Genomic DNA, 16,341 nt, shown 5'->3' with positions numbered 1-16,341 from the left:
CCCCACCCTCTCCCATGCACTCAACTCCAAATTCTTCTTGTGTTGCACCTGGGTGCAGGATATGTCCCAGTATGGCAATACTTATGTACAGTGCTGTTAAATGTATATATTTTTGATACTGTTTCATGATAGTTCTGTTATTAGGTTTCAATTTACTGTTTTTACGTTTACCTCATGTATTGCATTTATGTTTATTCTTGGTTATTTTACTATTGTTACATTAACAAAATTGTAATTTTATGTTAAACTGTACCTGCTGTGCACTGCCTTGGGTGAATCTCTTCATAAAGGTGGTTAATAAATCCAAATAAATAATCTATTCAATGTTGTACCCTTCGGAGAGGCTCTGAGGCATGCACCTCTCTGTGTCCCTCTACAGCTTAAGCACCACAAGGCACCCCACTCTGTGCCACGTCAGGAGCTATGGTTATGAGACTTTCCAGAATGTGCACAGTGCTGACAGAGGATCACAGCCTTTACTGTGATGCAGTGTAGTGACATCATTCTCATTCTAGCACCCTGAGGTTCTGTGCGACAGACAGCCATTGCAGAGGAATGTCACCGGGTGTCGGGATTTGCAGACTTACAGCACAGTGATCAAGGTGAAGCCTTTTATTCTGTACTAAGATAAACATTTTTTCAGGACTGTATAATTGTACTGCAGTTAACTATCCATTGCTTTAAAGGTCTCACCTATCGTAAGAGAACCAAAATTACAAACTACCTAAACTCTGCAGTAAATGCTGGACAAGCGTGTGCTTCCTGTCATTGGCCAGTAGATGGAGCACACACACCTTGTAGTATGTCAGCATTAACTGGGGAAGGGGACATGAAAGGGGTGGGGTGGGAAGAGATGTCCTGAGACAGTGATGGGTGCAGTACAGTTTCTACTCACTGTCAGTTGTTTTGCCTTCTGCCAGGCTCCTGCCTGTGCTGTCTGAGTGGTTCCTTAACCGTGGACACTGCTGATGTATGTAAGACTTCAGAAGCATCTGTACTTTGTTGCTGTATTAATTTTGAATCTAGTACATCTGTCATGCTTAGGAGAGCGGGGCACTGCTCTCAAAGTTTCAATAGGACAAAGGTTTTGCTTGGGTTAGCAGGTGCTAGAACTGCATATGTATAATGGGAAATACATATACACAGAAACATATATAGCACTGATATTAAAAAGCAAACCAGAGAAAGGCTGCTATTATCTGGATCATTGTACTATAGCCAGCACTATCTAGGGATTTTCAGTGGCCCTGCATGAATAATGTATCATAATAATGCAACTATGTATCAATACAAAAATTTTTTATTTATTGAATCCTTGTTTATCATATCTTATCAAACACACAATACAAAATCATAAATCACAGAAAATCCATACTCTTTCATCTACATTCAAACCACATACATCCATACTCTTTCATCCAACATTCTCCTCTTACTACTTATACAAAATATTTTAATCACCATGTTGACATCCCCAAAATTTCCACTTGCTGCCAATATCGTAAAGTCTATACGTCAATAATGTCTTTTCCACCTAACTGAAACACAGATTATACATAATCTGTACTAGTTGTATCTCATACTGCTAGATGCTAAACCATCCTCAATGTTCATTGTCCATGCAAGTATTAACCGGATTTTATTTATTTATTTGTTGCATTTATACCCCGCTCTTTCCTGCTCAGTAGCAGGTTCAGTGCGGCTTACATAGTATGGATTACATGGAGGGGCATAATCGACCAGAAACGCCTATCTCCATGGGCGTTAATCTCCGAGAACGGGTCCGTGAAGGGGCGGAGTGAACCGTATTTTTAAAAAAAAAATAGACGCCCATGCTTTATTCGCCAAGGTGTGAGCTGGGCGTTTTTGCTTTTCACCGATAATGGAAAATGAAATCGCCCAGCTCAAAAACGAATAAATGCAAGGCATTTGTTCGTGGGAGGGGCCAGGATTCATAGTGCACTGGTCCCCCTCACATGCCAGGACACCAACCGGGCACCCTAGGGGGCACTTTTACAAAAACAAAAAAAAAGGTAAAAGAGCTCCCAGGTGCATAGCACCCTTCCCTTGGGTGTTGAGCCCCCCAAATCCCCCTCAAAACCCACTGCCCACAAGTCTACACCAGTACTATAGCCCTAAGCGGTGAAGGGGGGCACCTACATGTGGGTACAGGGGGTTTGGGGGGGTTGGACGACTAGTAGCATTAAGCAGCACAATTGTAACAGGTAGGGGGGGGATGGGCCTGGGTCCACCTGCCTGACGTCCACTGCACCCCCTAACAACTGTTCCAGGGACCTGCATACTGCTGCTTGGGAGGAGGGTATGACATTTGAGGGTGAAAGTAAAAAGTTGTGAAACATCATTTGTTGTGGTGGGAGGGGGTTAGTGACCACTGGGGGAGTCAGGGGAGGTCATCCCCGACTCCCTCTGGGAGTCATCTGGTCATTTAGGGCACTTTTTGGGGCCTTATTCGTCAAAAAACAGGGTCCAGGAAAAGTGCCCTAAATTCTAGCTACAAACGCATCCATTATCGGCGAAGGGCGCCCATCTCTGTTCGGGTGATAACCACGCCCCAGTTCCGCCTTCACCACGCCTCCGACACTCCCCCGTCAACTTTGTCCGCATCCGCGACGGAGTGCAGTTGAAAGCGTCCAAAGTTCGGCTTTCGATTATGCCGCTTTATTTGTTTTTGTGAGAAGAACGCCCATCTCCCGATTTAGGTCGGAACTTGGGCGTTATTCTCGTTCGATTATAAGCTGGATAGTATCACAGAAAGAACACACAGTTCTTATAATCAACTGATTCAGTTTAGAACAACCCACATGCTTCACATTCAGTGGAATCTTATATACTCATCAGGCAACATGTGAAATCGGGAACTCGTCAGCTCACGCTTCAACTTCAAAGATCTTCTGACCCTCTTATCATACATAGGTCTCCATTAGTTGTTCTGACTCCGCATGACTCTCTAGTTTTGTGCAAATTTTGAATTTTGTGCAAATTTCCACAAGCACTTCTTGATCCTCTATGACCTTACACGGTGCCGTGTTTCGCTCTGAGCGTCATCAGAGGTCTGTATTATTACTGCCAAGCACAATCCGGAATCTGCGTGCTGTAAACACAAATGTGGTAAAACCACATATCTATTTCTTTATATATCTCACATATATCACTATTAATCAGCTTTACATCTCATTTCTTATACCATGACTTAATATTTCCATATTTCAACCTCATTACTGTCCTTACCAGGTGGTTGGGACGACCAGCTGAAAAGTCCTGCTGATGCAGGCACTAACAAGAAACGCCAACACATGCACACAAATGTTTGGCGGGAAAAGTTCCCTTAAAAAGGTTGGGCTATTAGTGCCCCACCCATTCAATTTCTTTGTTCAAACCGTAGGGGGCAACAGTGTTCCATTGAAAAATTAAATGCTGTTCCTTTCTAAATAGTATCTGTGGAACATTGCCTCCCCTCTGCGCTGACACTATCTGTAAAACCACAAATTGTAAATCCTGTATACAATGATTCTTGTGTTGCCAATGCAAAATGTGGGAAAGTGCGGGGTACAAATGTAATAAATAAGTTGCTCAAACGTTCTTCAGTCCGGATTTTAACCCGACGCAATGTTTGACCAATATACCACAGACCACAGGGGCAGGTAATTCCATACACACATCTCGCTGTATTACAATTTGTCTTATGTTTTAATTGGAATTTTTGTCCCTGTGTATTAGGGATACATACCTCCGTGGTCTGTAAAGCATATGCACAATATGCACAGTGTCCACAACTTGAATGACATTTTTGACGTAAAGAGTTTACGATATTGGCAGCAAGTAGAAATTTTGGGGATGTCAACATTGTGATTAAAATATTTTGTATAAGTAGTAAGAGGAGAATGTTGGATGAAATATGATGTATGTGGTTTGAATGTAGATGAAAGAGTATGGATTTTCTGTGATTTATGATTTTGTATTGTGTGTTTGATAAGATATGATAAACAAGGATTCAATAAATAAAAAATGTTTGTATTGATAAATAGTTGCGTTATTGTAATACATTGAGTATTTTTTGCTACTATATTGAATTTGTTTAACCCTGTGTTTTCAAGACTGCATGAATAATGCCACTGAAAATCCTTCCAGACCACTTCTATGCTCTCCAGATAGTGCTAGAGTAAAGTGAAAAGTTAGCTGGAGAGCAATGATAATCAGTCCATTATCCACAAATTAGCAGGAAGCAAAAAAAAAAAAAAAAAAAGCTGTCCTAATTTTATGCAGAGAGTGCAGTGAATATCATCACTTTCTGTATAACACCACAGTACGGTCCACTCTTTACAGTTATTCAGTATTACATGGGATTTGGGGGGGGGGGATGTTTCTGGTCTTAGCTCACACCTTTTCAGTAGTAGGTCATAGTGAGTTCTATTCAGGTACACCAGGAATGTCCTGCCCCTGGAGGGCTCACAGTCTGAGTTTGTACCTGATGTAGTAGAAAGTTATGTGACTTGCCCAAGATCATAAGCAGCTGTAGTGGGATTTGAACTGGCTTCCCTGGTTGTCAGCAAGGAAGCAGGAGTGGGAAACGGATCCAGGCACTTCAAACACAGACCAAGGCACACCCAAAATGACATTTTAAACTTTTATTGGTGATTCTTAACAATGACTCGACATGGCACCGTGTTTCAGCCCACACATGCCTGCCTCAGGAGGCTACATGAACAATCAAAATAACATTATAAACATCAACATAGTATTACATGAATAAACATTAAAAGAATACTAAAATGTGAAGACTTATGGTCAGGAACAAGTGAGCTAACTAACTTCCGCAAACTACTGAAGACCCATCTCTTTAACAAGGCATACCACAAAGATCAACAAATGTGAACTCTTACACATATATTCAGAATTGCCTTACGATATTTGCTTGTTATACTAATATCATGCTTTATCATTATCATGTTACCCAAGATCCTTATGCAATACTAAATGTCTATTATCTTATATATTTCCACTATTCATGATGTAATGTAAGCCACATTGAGCCTGCAAAGAGGTGGGAAAATGTGGGATACAAATGCAATAAATAAATAAAAAAATATATATGTATCAAAAACATGAATGGCATTGTCAGAAAGTAGAAAAAATGTTTTTAAACACCCCAGAATGAGTGTAATTTGATTAAAAACAGAAATAAGACATAAAAGAAACAAACTAACCTCTTCAACATAAACTCATTGGTCAAAAAATGAGAGAAGGAGTGGAAACATAACAGTTACATGATTGAAAAAAAGGTAAAAGAGTGAAAAAGAAAGACATACCATCAAAGGAAAAAAATCGAAGTGAGGAGAGCAATGCAATCATTGCAAGCAAGTATCACATTTAAAAAAAAAGAAAGAACCAGTGCAACACATCAAAGAACTTAGGGAAACGTAGGTAATGACCAATGAATGAATGACATCCCATGAAAAAAAGATCCATCCAAACAAAGTGCTGCTAGATGAGTAGCGGCATTGAATCTCTGTGATGAATTTAAATGCCACAGGTGGCCTTTAAAACAAATGTGACCATGTAGTTTAAATATCAACCCTGTAGAAGTACTTTTGAGCTGTCAAGCAAGGATCCTGCAGCCACACCCCATTAGTTCACCAGATGAAGCAGGTCATTGATCTGCTCTGTGCTGGGACAGTGCTCCCTTCATTCTTTCTCATCTGCTTGAATAAACTGGAGAAGAAGATCTGCTCACTGCCATGTGTGAAACCAGAAATCAAATTATATGGACACTTCTTTAAATGCAGGGATATCAGTTATACTGAGTCAACCACAGCAGAACCCTGGGACAAGGAAGACATTAGAACTTTGGCCACTAATCAGATCGGAACCCTCAAATCAGTAAGACTGGCAAAGAAACTGACCCACCAGGATCATCTCCAGCACCCAACAGCAAAACAAAATGCAGTACAAAAGCCTCTAGAAAAACTAACTCCACAGGTTCCTTGAGGGAACCTGCAGGCAGAGCCAAGATCAGCACAAATGTGCCAAGGGTGGTAACCCAATGGGTTTCTCTGCAGCATCTAAGGAAAACTGCTGGACTTACCAAAACCTGCCCTGAGGAAGTAGCAGCCTCATCTCATCTAAACTCAGTATAGCACTGACATCACTCAAGCCTTCTCTGCAGGGCTGATGCTCCTAGTCCTGCTTCAACAACGAAGCAATTTTATTCCAGCTGGCACTTAGTGGATAAGCCCTACCTAAAAAGGAGCCTTAAAGCCACAGTTTCACCTGGCACCCCTGCAGCCAAACAGCCTGAACTTTTCAGTCTCCTCACCTGTCAAGTCAATGGGTAACACCTTCATTCTCTAGATATCAAGCAGCACAAAGGGCCTGCCCCAACATGGCCATGCTGGATCTCGTGGGTCTTGAGCTTCAGGCAACTTTCTTCCCCACAAGACCACACTTTCTTCCTCCAACTACTGCAAGAAGTTCTTCCTAGCAGCCAACAAAGCACCAGAGCCCTACTGCCTCCAGGCCAGGACACCTCCCCCCCCCCCCCCCCCCCCCACCTAAAAAAAAAACCTGCTAAGATTCTCCTGTACACTCTCCACAAGATTTCTCTGACAGTGATGGTATCAAAACAAGCTAGAGGCACAAACACAGCTCATATTCACATGACACATATGTCAAAGCAGAACTGCTTTCTCTGAAAGTCTGTTCTGATCCAGCCCCTCCTCAGACACCAGTCAGTGAACCTAACCAGGAAGACAGCTACTATCCTAGACCTGTCTAAGGCTTTGCCACTCAGTGTTCAAGAGACTCCAGGCAGCAGGCAAATGTAATGGGCACCCTTGAGTTTAGTGATGTTCTAAAAGAGATAGTAACATTGCCAGCCCACATAATCCTACTGGGCTTCACTTCAAAAAAAATCTCTGTGCCACTTGTGTCCAAAAGGCTTGACCTCAATTATAAGGTACAATTGTCCATTGGATATAATAAGACTCTGCTGCTATTTATTTATTAGTTTGTTTATTTATTAAAGTTTATTAACCATCTTTATGAAAACAGTCACTCAAGGCAGTGTATAACAAGTAGGGATGGTGGAGGCAGTTCTCCAGAAATCAAAAAGCTACATAACCCACTCTGATACTTTACTGAAGAAGTGCCCTAAATCCTGAGATGTTGCAGGAAGAAAGGTTTTTAAGGGAGTGATACTAAACTCCACAATCTCCACCCATCAACTACAAATTGTACAGTACCACTACTCATTAGTGGAGCAAGCTTCAGCTTTCTTGTCCTCTGTCCCACCAGAATTCTAAGCTCAGCTTGATCAGATCCTACACAACATTGAGGTTTATTACTGTCACGTGTGCACAAAACTAACCCATTTGGAAATAGTGTCGCCAAGAGAATGACATGTAAGCTAGATCAGCAGCAGTCACCATAGGTGGCTTGCTATATAGAGGACACAGGATTTACGTCATTTACAGCTAATTCAGAGCACCTTTTAGCCAAGGTCAGTGTCAGACCTGTGAGTTCTTGTACCAAGTAGAGCGCTGCCGAGCCCGGTACTTGGACCAGGTTCTGCTTGGCGGCCAGACAGCCCTGGGTTTCACCTGCGCTGACCGCCATTCCCCAAAGGTTGAGCCCCTAGGTGCGGGAGGCCTGCAGGGCTTACGAGATGGAGCAGGAAGCGGGGTGATGAACATAACGACCAGAGCAGGCAAGAGAGTGATTCAGGTACAGGCAGAGTCAGGAGGTAGGCAGCAGGTCAAGAGAGTAATCCAGGTACAGGCAAGGTTAGGAGGCAGGCAGCAGACACACAAGAGTAATCCAGGTACAGGCAGAGTCAGTAGGCAGGCAGCAGACACACAAGAGTAATCCAGGTACAAGCAGAGTCAGGAGGCAGGCAGCAGACACACAAGAGTAATCCAGGTACAGGCAAGGTCAGGAGGCAGGCAGCAGACACGAGAGTAATCCAGGTACAAGCAGAGTCAGTAGGCAGGCAGCAGACACGAGAGTAATCCAGGTACAGGCAGAGTCAGTAGGCAGGCAGCAGACACGAGAGTAATCCAGGTACAGGCAGAGTCAGTAGGCAGGCAGCAGACACGAGAGTAATCCAGGTACAAGCAGAGTCAGTAGGCAGGCAGCAGACACAAGAGTAATCCAGGTACAAGCAGAGTCAGTAGGCAGGCAGCAGACACAAGAGTAATCCAGGTACAAGCAGAGTCAGTAGGCAGGCAGCAGACACGAGAGTAATCCAGGTACAGGCAGAGTCAGCAACGAAGAACAAAGTAAAGGAGAAGCACACTACTGAGCAAGTAACACCTATCAAAGTAGAAGCCGAAGCAAAGAGTCTAGGGAGAGCTCAGCTGATGAAGTGCTGGCGTCTGACATCAGCAGGGAGAAGGGGCACAGCCATAGGACAAGAGCAGGAGAAGGAGGAACCGGAAGACCAATAGGAGAGAAGCAAGGGAAGCCAGGCAGAGGAAGAGCAGACCCAGGTGGGTGGAAGCAAAGCAATGAAGAAGCCTACAGCCAGAGAAGAACTACACACACATGGCTCAGGGCTGTGCCAGTCAAGTGTGCGTATCAACGGGACCCTGCACAGCCCGAGGACGCCGCTTGCGTTGAGGTAGGGGACATAACAGTTGGGAAATTTAAGCATATCACCCCTTCATAAAGGTGCTTAATCACAATAAATAAAACATAAACTATGGCCATGGCCTGTTGTATTTAGTGGCTGGTTACAGTAAATTTATTTTTAAATCCAGAAATTGTATTTGTTTTAGAGAAATTTAGGGCTTCTTTTACTCAGCTGCAGTAGTGATTCTCGTGCAGCAAATGTGACCAAGCTCATACAAATTGAATGGACTTCGTTGCATTGCCGCACTGGGAATCGCCACCGCGGCTCAGTAAAAGGAGCCCTTAGTTTCAGGTTTGATTGGGTTTAACCCTTAAGCTCAATGGTCTGATGGTAAAGAATTGTGAATTAAGTTGAATTCCTTCATACAAGTTTATTTCACCTGTTCTCACTGTTCTAGCACATCTACAGTGGCATAAGTCAGAAGTCACACATGATTACAAGGAGACCCTGCCCCAGATAGCTTGAAAGCTAAAGGGATATCTGAAGCCACAGGAGGGCATAAGGAGTGTTAGTGGCAGAAGTGGAATGTGAACCCAGTCCCTTATTCCTGGTCCGTTATTTTAAATGCTAGGCATGGATGTTCCAGTGGTATAACCAGGACTGAAATGGCCCTGGGCAGGAAAATTAAGATGGGACCCCTATAGCGCCATCTCTCCAAAGGTAGTGGGGACCATGGGATGTACCCAAATACAATATACAGAAATACAGCAACTAGCCCAGAGTATTGGAATAATAAAAGAAAGTTAGAAATCAAGAACTTGGGGTAGGGCTTGTATTTAGGCTTACCCCATGAATTAAGTGTAGAAGGGTGTGGCTGTAATTAGCAGGAGTGATTTTATCAAATTAGTGGTTTCTAGAAGCTGAGTTTTCCTTTAACAAAGCTGGAGCTTTTCCATATTTGCAGTAAATGAGCAGTCTGTGCTTTTTTTTTTTAGATCATCTTTTTATATTAACTCGCATTGCATCACTCTGAGCCGGGAACTTCAATGGAACTTACAGGCACAGTGTGGTCATAGGCTGGTATGATGGGAAATAAGGTTCTGCATCCAGAGGCTAGAATGGAAGAGGCTGACTTGAATATAGTGGTTCAGAAAGAACTATGACTGGGATACATTTATACCAGGCTATAATCTATTTAACAAGGAAACGATGAGAAGTGATGCTATATGTTAAAAATAATGAACCTGAAATTCAGCCCACAGTGGTAAGTGGCTTGTAAGCTGCTCACAGCTATAGGCAGAATTGTCCCCGGGATAATTCAGGGCTGGGTCATATCCGGTCTCTGGCTATGAACATCCAGGTTATTGTGCCAACCCAGATGGGATTCCACTCACTCATCGGCTTTCTATTTTCTCTCCCCAGCATTATGGAATTCTTTACCAAATCAAATCCGACTAGATGGATCCTACTCCAAATTCTGTAAAGCATTAAAAACACATTTCTACCAACCGGCTTTTTTCCATGGAATGACGCAGGATCTCAATAGATAGATCACACAGGAATCTGAAGTGTAATGCATGTCTCTGTGTTTGACATATGAACGTTACTTTATGTTTGACCCACTATATTGAGTGAGAGATTTGTCTTTTTTTCTATCTTTTAAATGGAGTTCTTAAATGTATATTCTAAAAATGTTTTAAATTTAGTTTGTAAACCATTCTGTTTTGCTATGCAATAATTAATGGTAGAGTAAATAAATAATGATAACCCAAAAGTTAACCAAACACCGGCCAATATTTATACAGATGAAGTTAGGACAGCACTTTACTCTCTTACCTTTATCCATTTACTTAGCAGTTAGTGAAAGGGGAAGTACTTCTTACAGGTGATTTTAACATGCCAGATGTTGACTGAGACATCCTTGTTGTGGGGGTCATCTAGAACTAGGGAGATCCTGGATTCTGTACAGGAAGAACTGTTCCAGCAACTGGTAATGGAACCCATGCAGGAGGGGGCCGTACTGGACCTGGTGCTTACGACTGAGGAGAATGTTTTTGATGTTGCAGTAGGTGATGATCCCAGCACATGTTAAGAGGTTTCATTCAAAATTAAGGGTCCTAGACTTGAAGACTGTACAACTTTACAGCTACATGCTCTGTATTTGCATTTTGAATTCTGTCTGTTCCTCTTCATCTTGATTGCAGCAGCCCATGCTAGTCAGCCTGTCAATCTTCCCTCAGACTCCACCCACATGACGGAGGTGAAATACAGCTCTGTTTCAGTCCCGCTATATTAGAAGCCTAAAATAGCAGCATTCTGGTGCAGCGGTGTGTGACGTAGGCGCACACCAAAGGAGCCAAGCCTAAGGAGTAGGACATACTCCTTGGGACATCCCCTAGGTGTGTCTCCTAAATAGCTTAAGGACCGAGCTCTGTTTGCCAATTTTGATTTGGCACTCCTCCTTAGAATAATTATGCACTTTTATTTTCAGATTGTTTAGTGGTTTTTACTTGTTTTTATAGATTTTCATGGCACAGAAAGTACCAGTAGTATCTGCTCCCGGCTGGCTGATCAGGATTTAAACAAGTAGCAGCCTCTCCTGCCCACCTAAACGTCTTTGAATATCTCTCTCAATCATTTTGTTTTGTGTACAGAAAATTTAAGTTTTCTGCAACATGTGTGGAGATCAACACGCATTGGTACTCACACTGTTGATTTTATGCTCCCTCTAGATGACTGAACACATCTTGTTTAATGAGATTCCTTTGTCTGTCCCCTCTCTATTACCTTTTAACCAATGTACTTTTTCTAGCGAAAAAGGTGCCGGTACTCAAATGCCAGGCCAGCCTTCAGGGGTGGGGTGATCACTGAGGGACCCACCCCACAATAGCCAGGCCCCCTGCAACCAGTCACAGAATCTATGACTTGGCAGAATTGGTGTGTGGAGCCTGAGCTTCTTCATTAAAACTTGGGGACCATGGGTCAATTTTAGCAGACAATGGAAAAGGTGCCGGTACTCAGTTACCCACAAATACCCCCTCAAAAAAGCCCTTCTTTTAATATTTTGGCTTCTACTCCACAAGACAGGTGAATCGCCTGTCTGGTTTCAGAACCTAAAGAATTTGGATTATGATTATTTAACTTCCAAATGTGATTTTCCTAATAATTTTACAATGTTTTCAATTGGCCATCAGGCATCCTTGGGATTTGTGCCTAATTCAAGTGCGAGCATTTGCACCACGTTTCCATTGGTGTAAATGATCAATGCCTAAATGTAGTTGCAATTCCCGGGTATAAGCTGCCCCTAACTTTATAGAATAGCACTGAGCAGGGATTTTTTTTTTTTTGTGCTGATTTTTTTGGGCACCACATATAGAATTTAGTCCATGTTGCCTTGGAGGTGTTTTGAAAACTAATCCCACTTCCAGGATCACAGTGTAGAATTTCCAAGGCATTGTGAAATTGAATGTCCTGTATGTTGTGTCGATCTGAAAGGCTAATTATATACTGCCTCAATTATTACCATGCAGCATAGACAAGATGGAAGGCGACAGGAAGTCCAGTGGAAAGACAGAGCTGGAATGGTAAGTCAACTTAACGTTTTGGAGTAATAATCAGGCCGCAGTGGTAAACTGCTTGTAAGCCACTGACAGCCATGACCTGAAGTAACCCTGGATATTGAAAGTAGGGTGAATGTCTGGCCGCTGGCATTGAATATCTGACCTTGAAGTAACCTGGGCACCAGCTGATATTCAGACTGGTGTCCAGTTAATTTGCTGCATAAAGTTAGCACAGCCATTTTGCTGTCCTCATTTTTTGCTCTTACGTTAGCGGAACAAATATTGCCTCCAACCCGCTCTGCCCAAACTCCACCCCTTGTCTGCCCTTAACCTACATTAAGATTGCTGTATGAATCAAGAACCGCATCTCACATGCGGCACTGTTCTGAAAATGCTAAGATTCAAAATCCATTCATACAGCGCTCTTTCTCAGAATTACCCTGGAAGCAGGTTCTGTGCAACCAAAACGCCATTCTGTGTTAGTGGTGGATGTCGGGAGCAACAACTGTTTTCAGCACTGTGATTATGATGCGTCTGCTAAGTACTGGGGTCGCTGGTTGCCAATTATCATTATTTTTAGATGAAATATGAAAATTCAATGTTTATACTAAATGTGATAGCATTAGAGGCAAATGATATGTTTATAAGTGCTGCAGATCTGAAATAGCTGCGGGCTATAAGAGATCTCATAGCCTATATGTTTGTCATACGATGCCTCTTTGCTAGATTTAATAATAAAAAAAATCAAAAAAAGTAAAAGACGTTTTAAATTTTGTGAAATAGGTATGACCCTACCTATCCTTCCAACTATTGCCCCATCTCCCTCCTCCCTTTCCTATCCAAGATACTTGAACGTGTTGTTCACCGCCGTTGCCTTGACTTTCTTTCTTCTCAAGCTATTCTTGATCCACTTCAGTCTGTCTTTCGCCCTCTTCATTCAACTGAAACAGCACTTGCTAAGGTCTCCAATGACCTGTTCCTGGCCAGATCCAAAGGTCTCTATTCTATCCTCATCTTTCTCGATCTATCTCCTGCTTCTGACATTGTTGATCACAGCCTACTCCTTGATACGCTGTCCTCACTTTGGTTTCAGGGCTCTGTTCTTTCCTGGTTTTCCTCTTATCTCTCCCATTGTACTTTTAGTGTATACTCTGGTGGATCCTCCAGAGCTGGTGTACCTCGGGGGGGGGGGGGGGGGCTGTCCTGGGACCTCTTCTTTTCTCCATCTATACTTCCTTTGGCACCCCGAGGACACTGCACACATGTGAAAAGTGCGGGCCCTGCTCTTACCTGATCTGTGTGTAGCTGTTCCCAGGAATGGAGTCTGGGTGGAGTGGAGGTGGGGTTGTGATGTACCTGTATATTTTATAAAATATGCAAGCACATGCATAAGAATACTTCCCCTAATTTTCATTTACTTCAGAACAAGAGTAAAATTTGTGCAGCAGTAGGGCTGGATCTGGAAGTGTATTTTATAAAGGCAACACATCATCTATTTTGTCTTTATAAATAGGCATAAAAGAGAGGCCTTTTTGACTTCCCACATAGGTGTGACATATTATAAAAATCTATTTCATCTAGGGCATTTCAAGGGAAGAAGGACAACTGCCAGCCTCAGAAGAAGACTGTCGGTCAAATTGGAGACTGGACAGTCAAACAGCTGCAGAGGTATACTGATATTTTAAACAGAGTCACAGAAAGGTATACGGGTACACATATATAGACACACAGACATACGGGTACACATCCACTGAAAGACACAGAGGTTGACAGATACATGTACTCAGACACACTGAGGTACAGGGGTACATGTGCACAGAGACACAGAAGTACATGGGTACACATATATAGACACACAGACATTTGCTGGCACATGTACAGAGAAACACACAGAGGTACATGGGTACACATCCACTGAAACACACAGAGGACCACGGAGACACATAGATGTACATATAAACAGAAACATACAGAGGTGCACGGGTACAAATCCACAGAAACACACAGAGGAAGACAGATACATGTATCCAGATACACTGAGGTACATGTAAACAGAAATATAAAAAGGTACCTGGGTACGCATCCACAGACACACAGACATGCACTGGTACATATAAACAGAGACATATAGAGAGGTACATGTACACAGAGGTACAGGGGTACACAGACACAGACATATGCTGCTACATGTACACAGAGCTACACGGGTATATGTACATAGAAACACACCCAGGTATGCAGGTATATGTACTGTACACAAAGTGTACACACAGACACAAAGATATATTTAATCCATCATGTCTCATACTGGTATCAGCGCCGTACCAAGGGCTGTGCAAATATTGAAGGGTGCAAAAACTTGCACCTAGCCTACCGCCTCCTCTCATTGGCTTTGGCGAAGCTGGCAGGGTGGGGGGGGGAGGGTACCAATGGGAAAACTGCATAAGGAGTGGCTATAGCTCGGTCAGTCCTGACTGACATGGTGTTGTAATAGAAGAGACATTGGCATAAAAGAATCTGAAATAGACTCATAAGGGCAATTTTGTATTTTACTGGCCCATATCTTATGTTACACGATTCTTATATTCCGCAATTCCCATTACTAGTTCTATGTGGGTCACATGGCAAGATCACAGGCTCAGTTTCCTGGAGTTATCAGTAATGTATAATTACATAATTAATGTTATAATTGAAAATGTTTTACAAATAAATGAGTTTTAAGAGTCTCATGAAATATAAGATAAATTTGATATATGACGGATTGATAAAGGTAATGAATTCCAAAACATATGCAACCTGGTAACAATCACAGTACAAATCTGAGAACCTGGAAAGGCCGTACTGGGTGACGGCTTCTTTCTTCCACAGGATCCCACAGATTGATGACTGTGAGTCCTTGGTGGGCAGCGTTCTATCTATAGACACACTGGACCCTGAACTGGCATCCTGCCATGTTATTTTAGGGCTGGGCAAGGAGTTGTTTCAGCTGGAGCTGTGCAACTTAATAAGGAGACCACAATGTTCCTGTCTGCCACAATACATGATTTCCACAGAAACAGGGCAAAGTTTGACCTTGTCTGCAGAAGATGACATGCAATCCAAATCTGGAATGTGCTGGGGAAGGGGTGGGGGGGAGCAGAATGTACAATTGCATCTTTCTACTGCTGTCTAACATTAGGTTTCCTATGGAATTCTCAAAGCATTCCTGGAAACCAAACTTATGATACTGTGAGCGAGGGTTGAGGGTGGGGCCTTTGCAATAACACGGCGGGACACGGTTGTAAACATAAAGGAAGTGCTTTATTAAACTTCAGTATGAGGCCAGGCCCAGGAACAAAGGTAAGGTCTCCTTACTTCAGAGAACAAAGTCTTAACCAGGGTCGTAGCTGACAGGGTCCAAAACACAGTCTGTAGCTTGTTATTAGACAAGTACATAAATACATAAGTATTAACACACTGGGACAGACCAAAGGTCCATCAAGTCCAGCATCCTGTTTCCAACAGCGGCCAATCCAGGTCACAAGTACCTGGCAAGATCCCAGAAAAGTACAATACATTTTATGCTGCTTATCCTAGAAATAAGCAGTGGATTTTCCCCAAGTCCATTTTAATACTGGTCTATGGACTTTTCCTTTAGGAAGCCATCCAAGTATTTTTAAACCCCGCTAAGCTAACTGCCTTTACCACATTCTCTGGCAACGAATTCCGGAGTTTAATTACACGTTGAGTGAAGAAAACGTTTTCTCTGATTCATTTTAAATTTACTGCTTTGTAGCTTCATTGCGTGCCCCAAAGTCCTAGTATTTTTGGAAAGAGTAAACAAATGATTCACGTTTACCCATTCCACTCCACTTATTATTTTATAGACCTCTATCATATCTCCCCTCAGCCGTCTTTTCTCCATGCTGAAGAGCCCTAGCCACTTCAATCTTTCCGCATAGGAATGTCATCCCATCCCCTTTTATCATTTTCATCACCCTTCTCTGTACCTTTGTATTCCACAAACACAGTGTGTAAGTTTCTGCGGTTTCTCTGGGTTTCCAGGTCTGGCCCCAGCCGGATCCCAGAACAAGGTTTACAAGTCTTCAAATCAAAAGTTGGCTTACCTCAGCCAGGTCACAGTAGCAGACATATTATATTACATCGCAAGTGGTCTTAAATTCTGCAATAACATTTACAGTTCAATGCAGATAA

The 16,341-nt window shown here is 42.7% G+C and overlaps 1 protein-coding gene across 1 annotated transcript in view; it reads left to right on the top strand.

Annotated features, from left to right (window-relative positions):
• LOC115472178 overlaps window positions 1–16,341 on the top strand; it is a 67,821-nt gene that overhangs the window by 29,678 nt on the left and 21,802 nt on the right. Inside the window, exons 2-4 of the mRNA XM_030206333.1 lie at window positions 380–602; window positions 12,118–12,171; window positions 13,729–13,815. Of these exons, the coding sequence (XP_030062193.1) occupies window positions 12,128–12,171; window positions 13,729–13,815 (131 nt within the window). The 5' untranslated portion in view covers window positions 380–602; window positions 12,118–12,127. The remainder of the gene's footprint in view (window positions 1–379; window positions 603–12,117; window positions 12,172–13,728; window positions 13,816–16,341) is intronic.

This window comes from Microcaecilia unicolor, chromosome 6 (genome assembly GCF_901765095.1).
Source record: "Microcaecilia unicolor chromosome 6, aMicUni1.1, whole genome shotgun sequence".
Lineage (NCBI taxonomy): Eukaryota > Metazoa > Chordata > Amphibia > Gymnophiona > Siphonopidae > Microcaecilia > Microcaecilia unicolor.
This window is presented reverse-complemented; position numbering and strand designations above follow the sequence as displayed.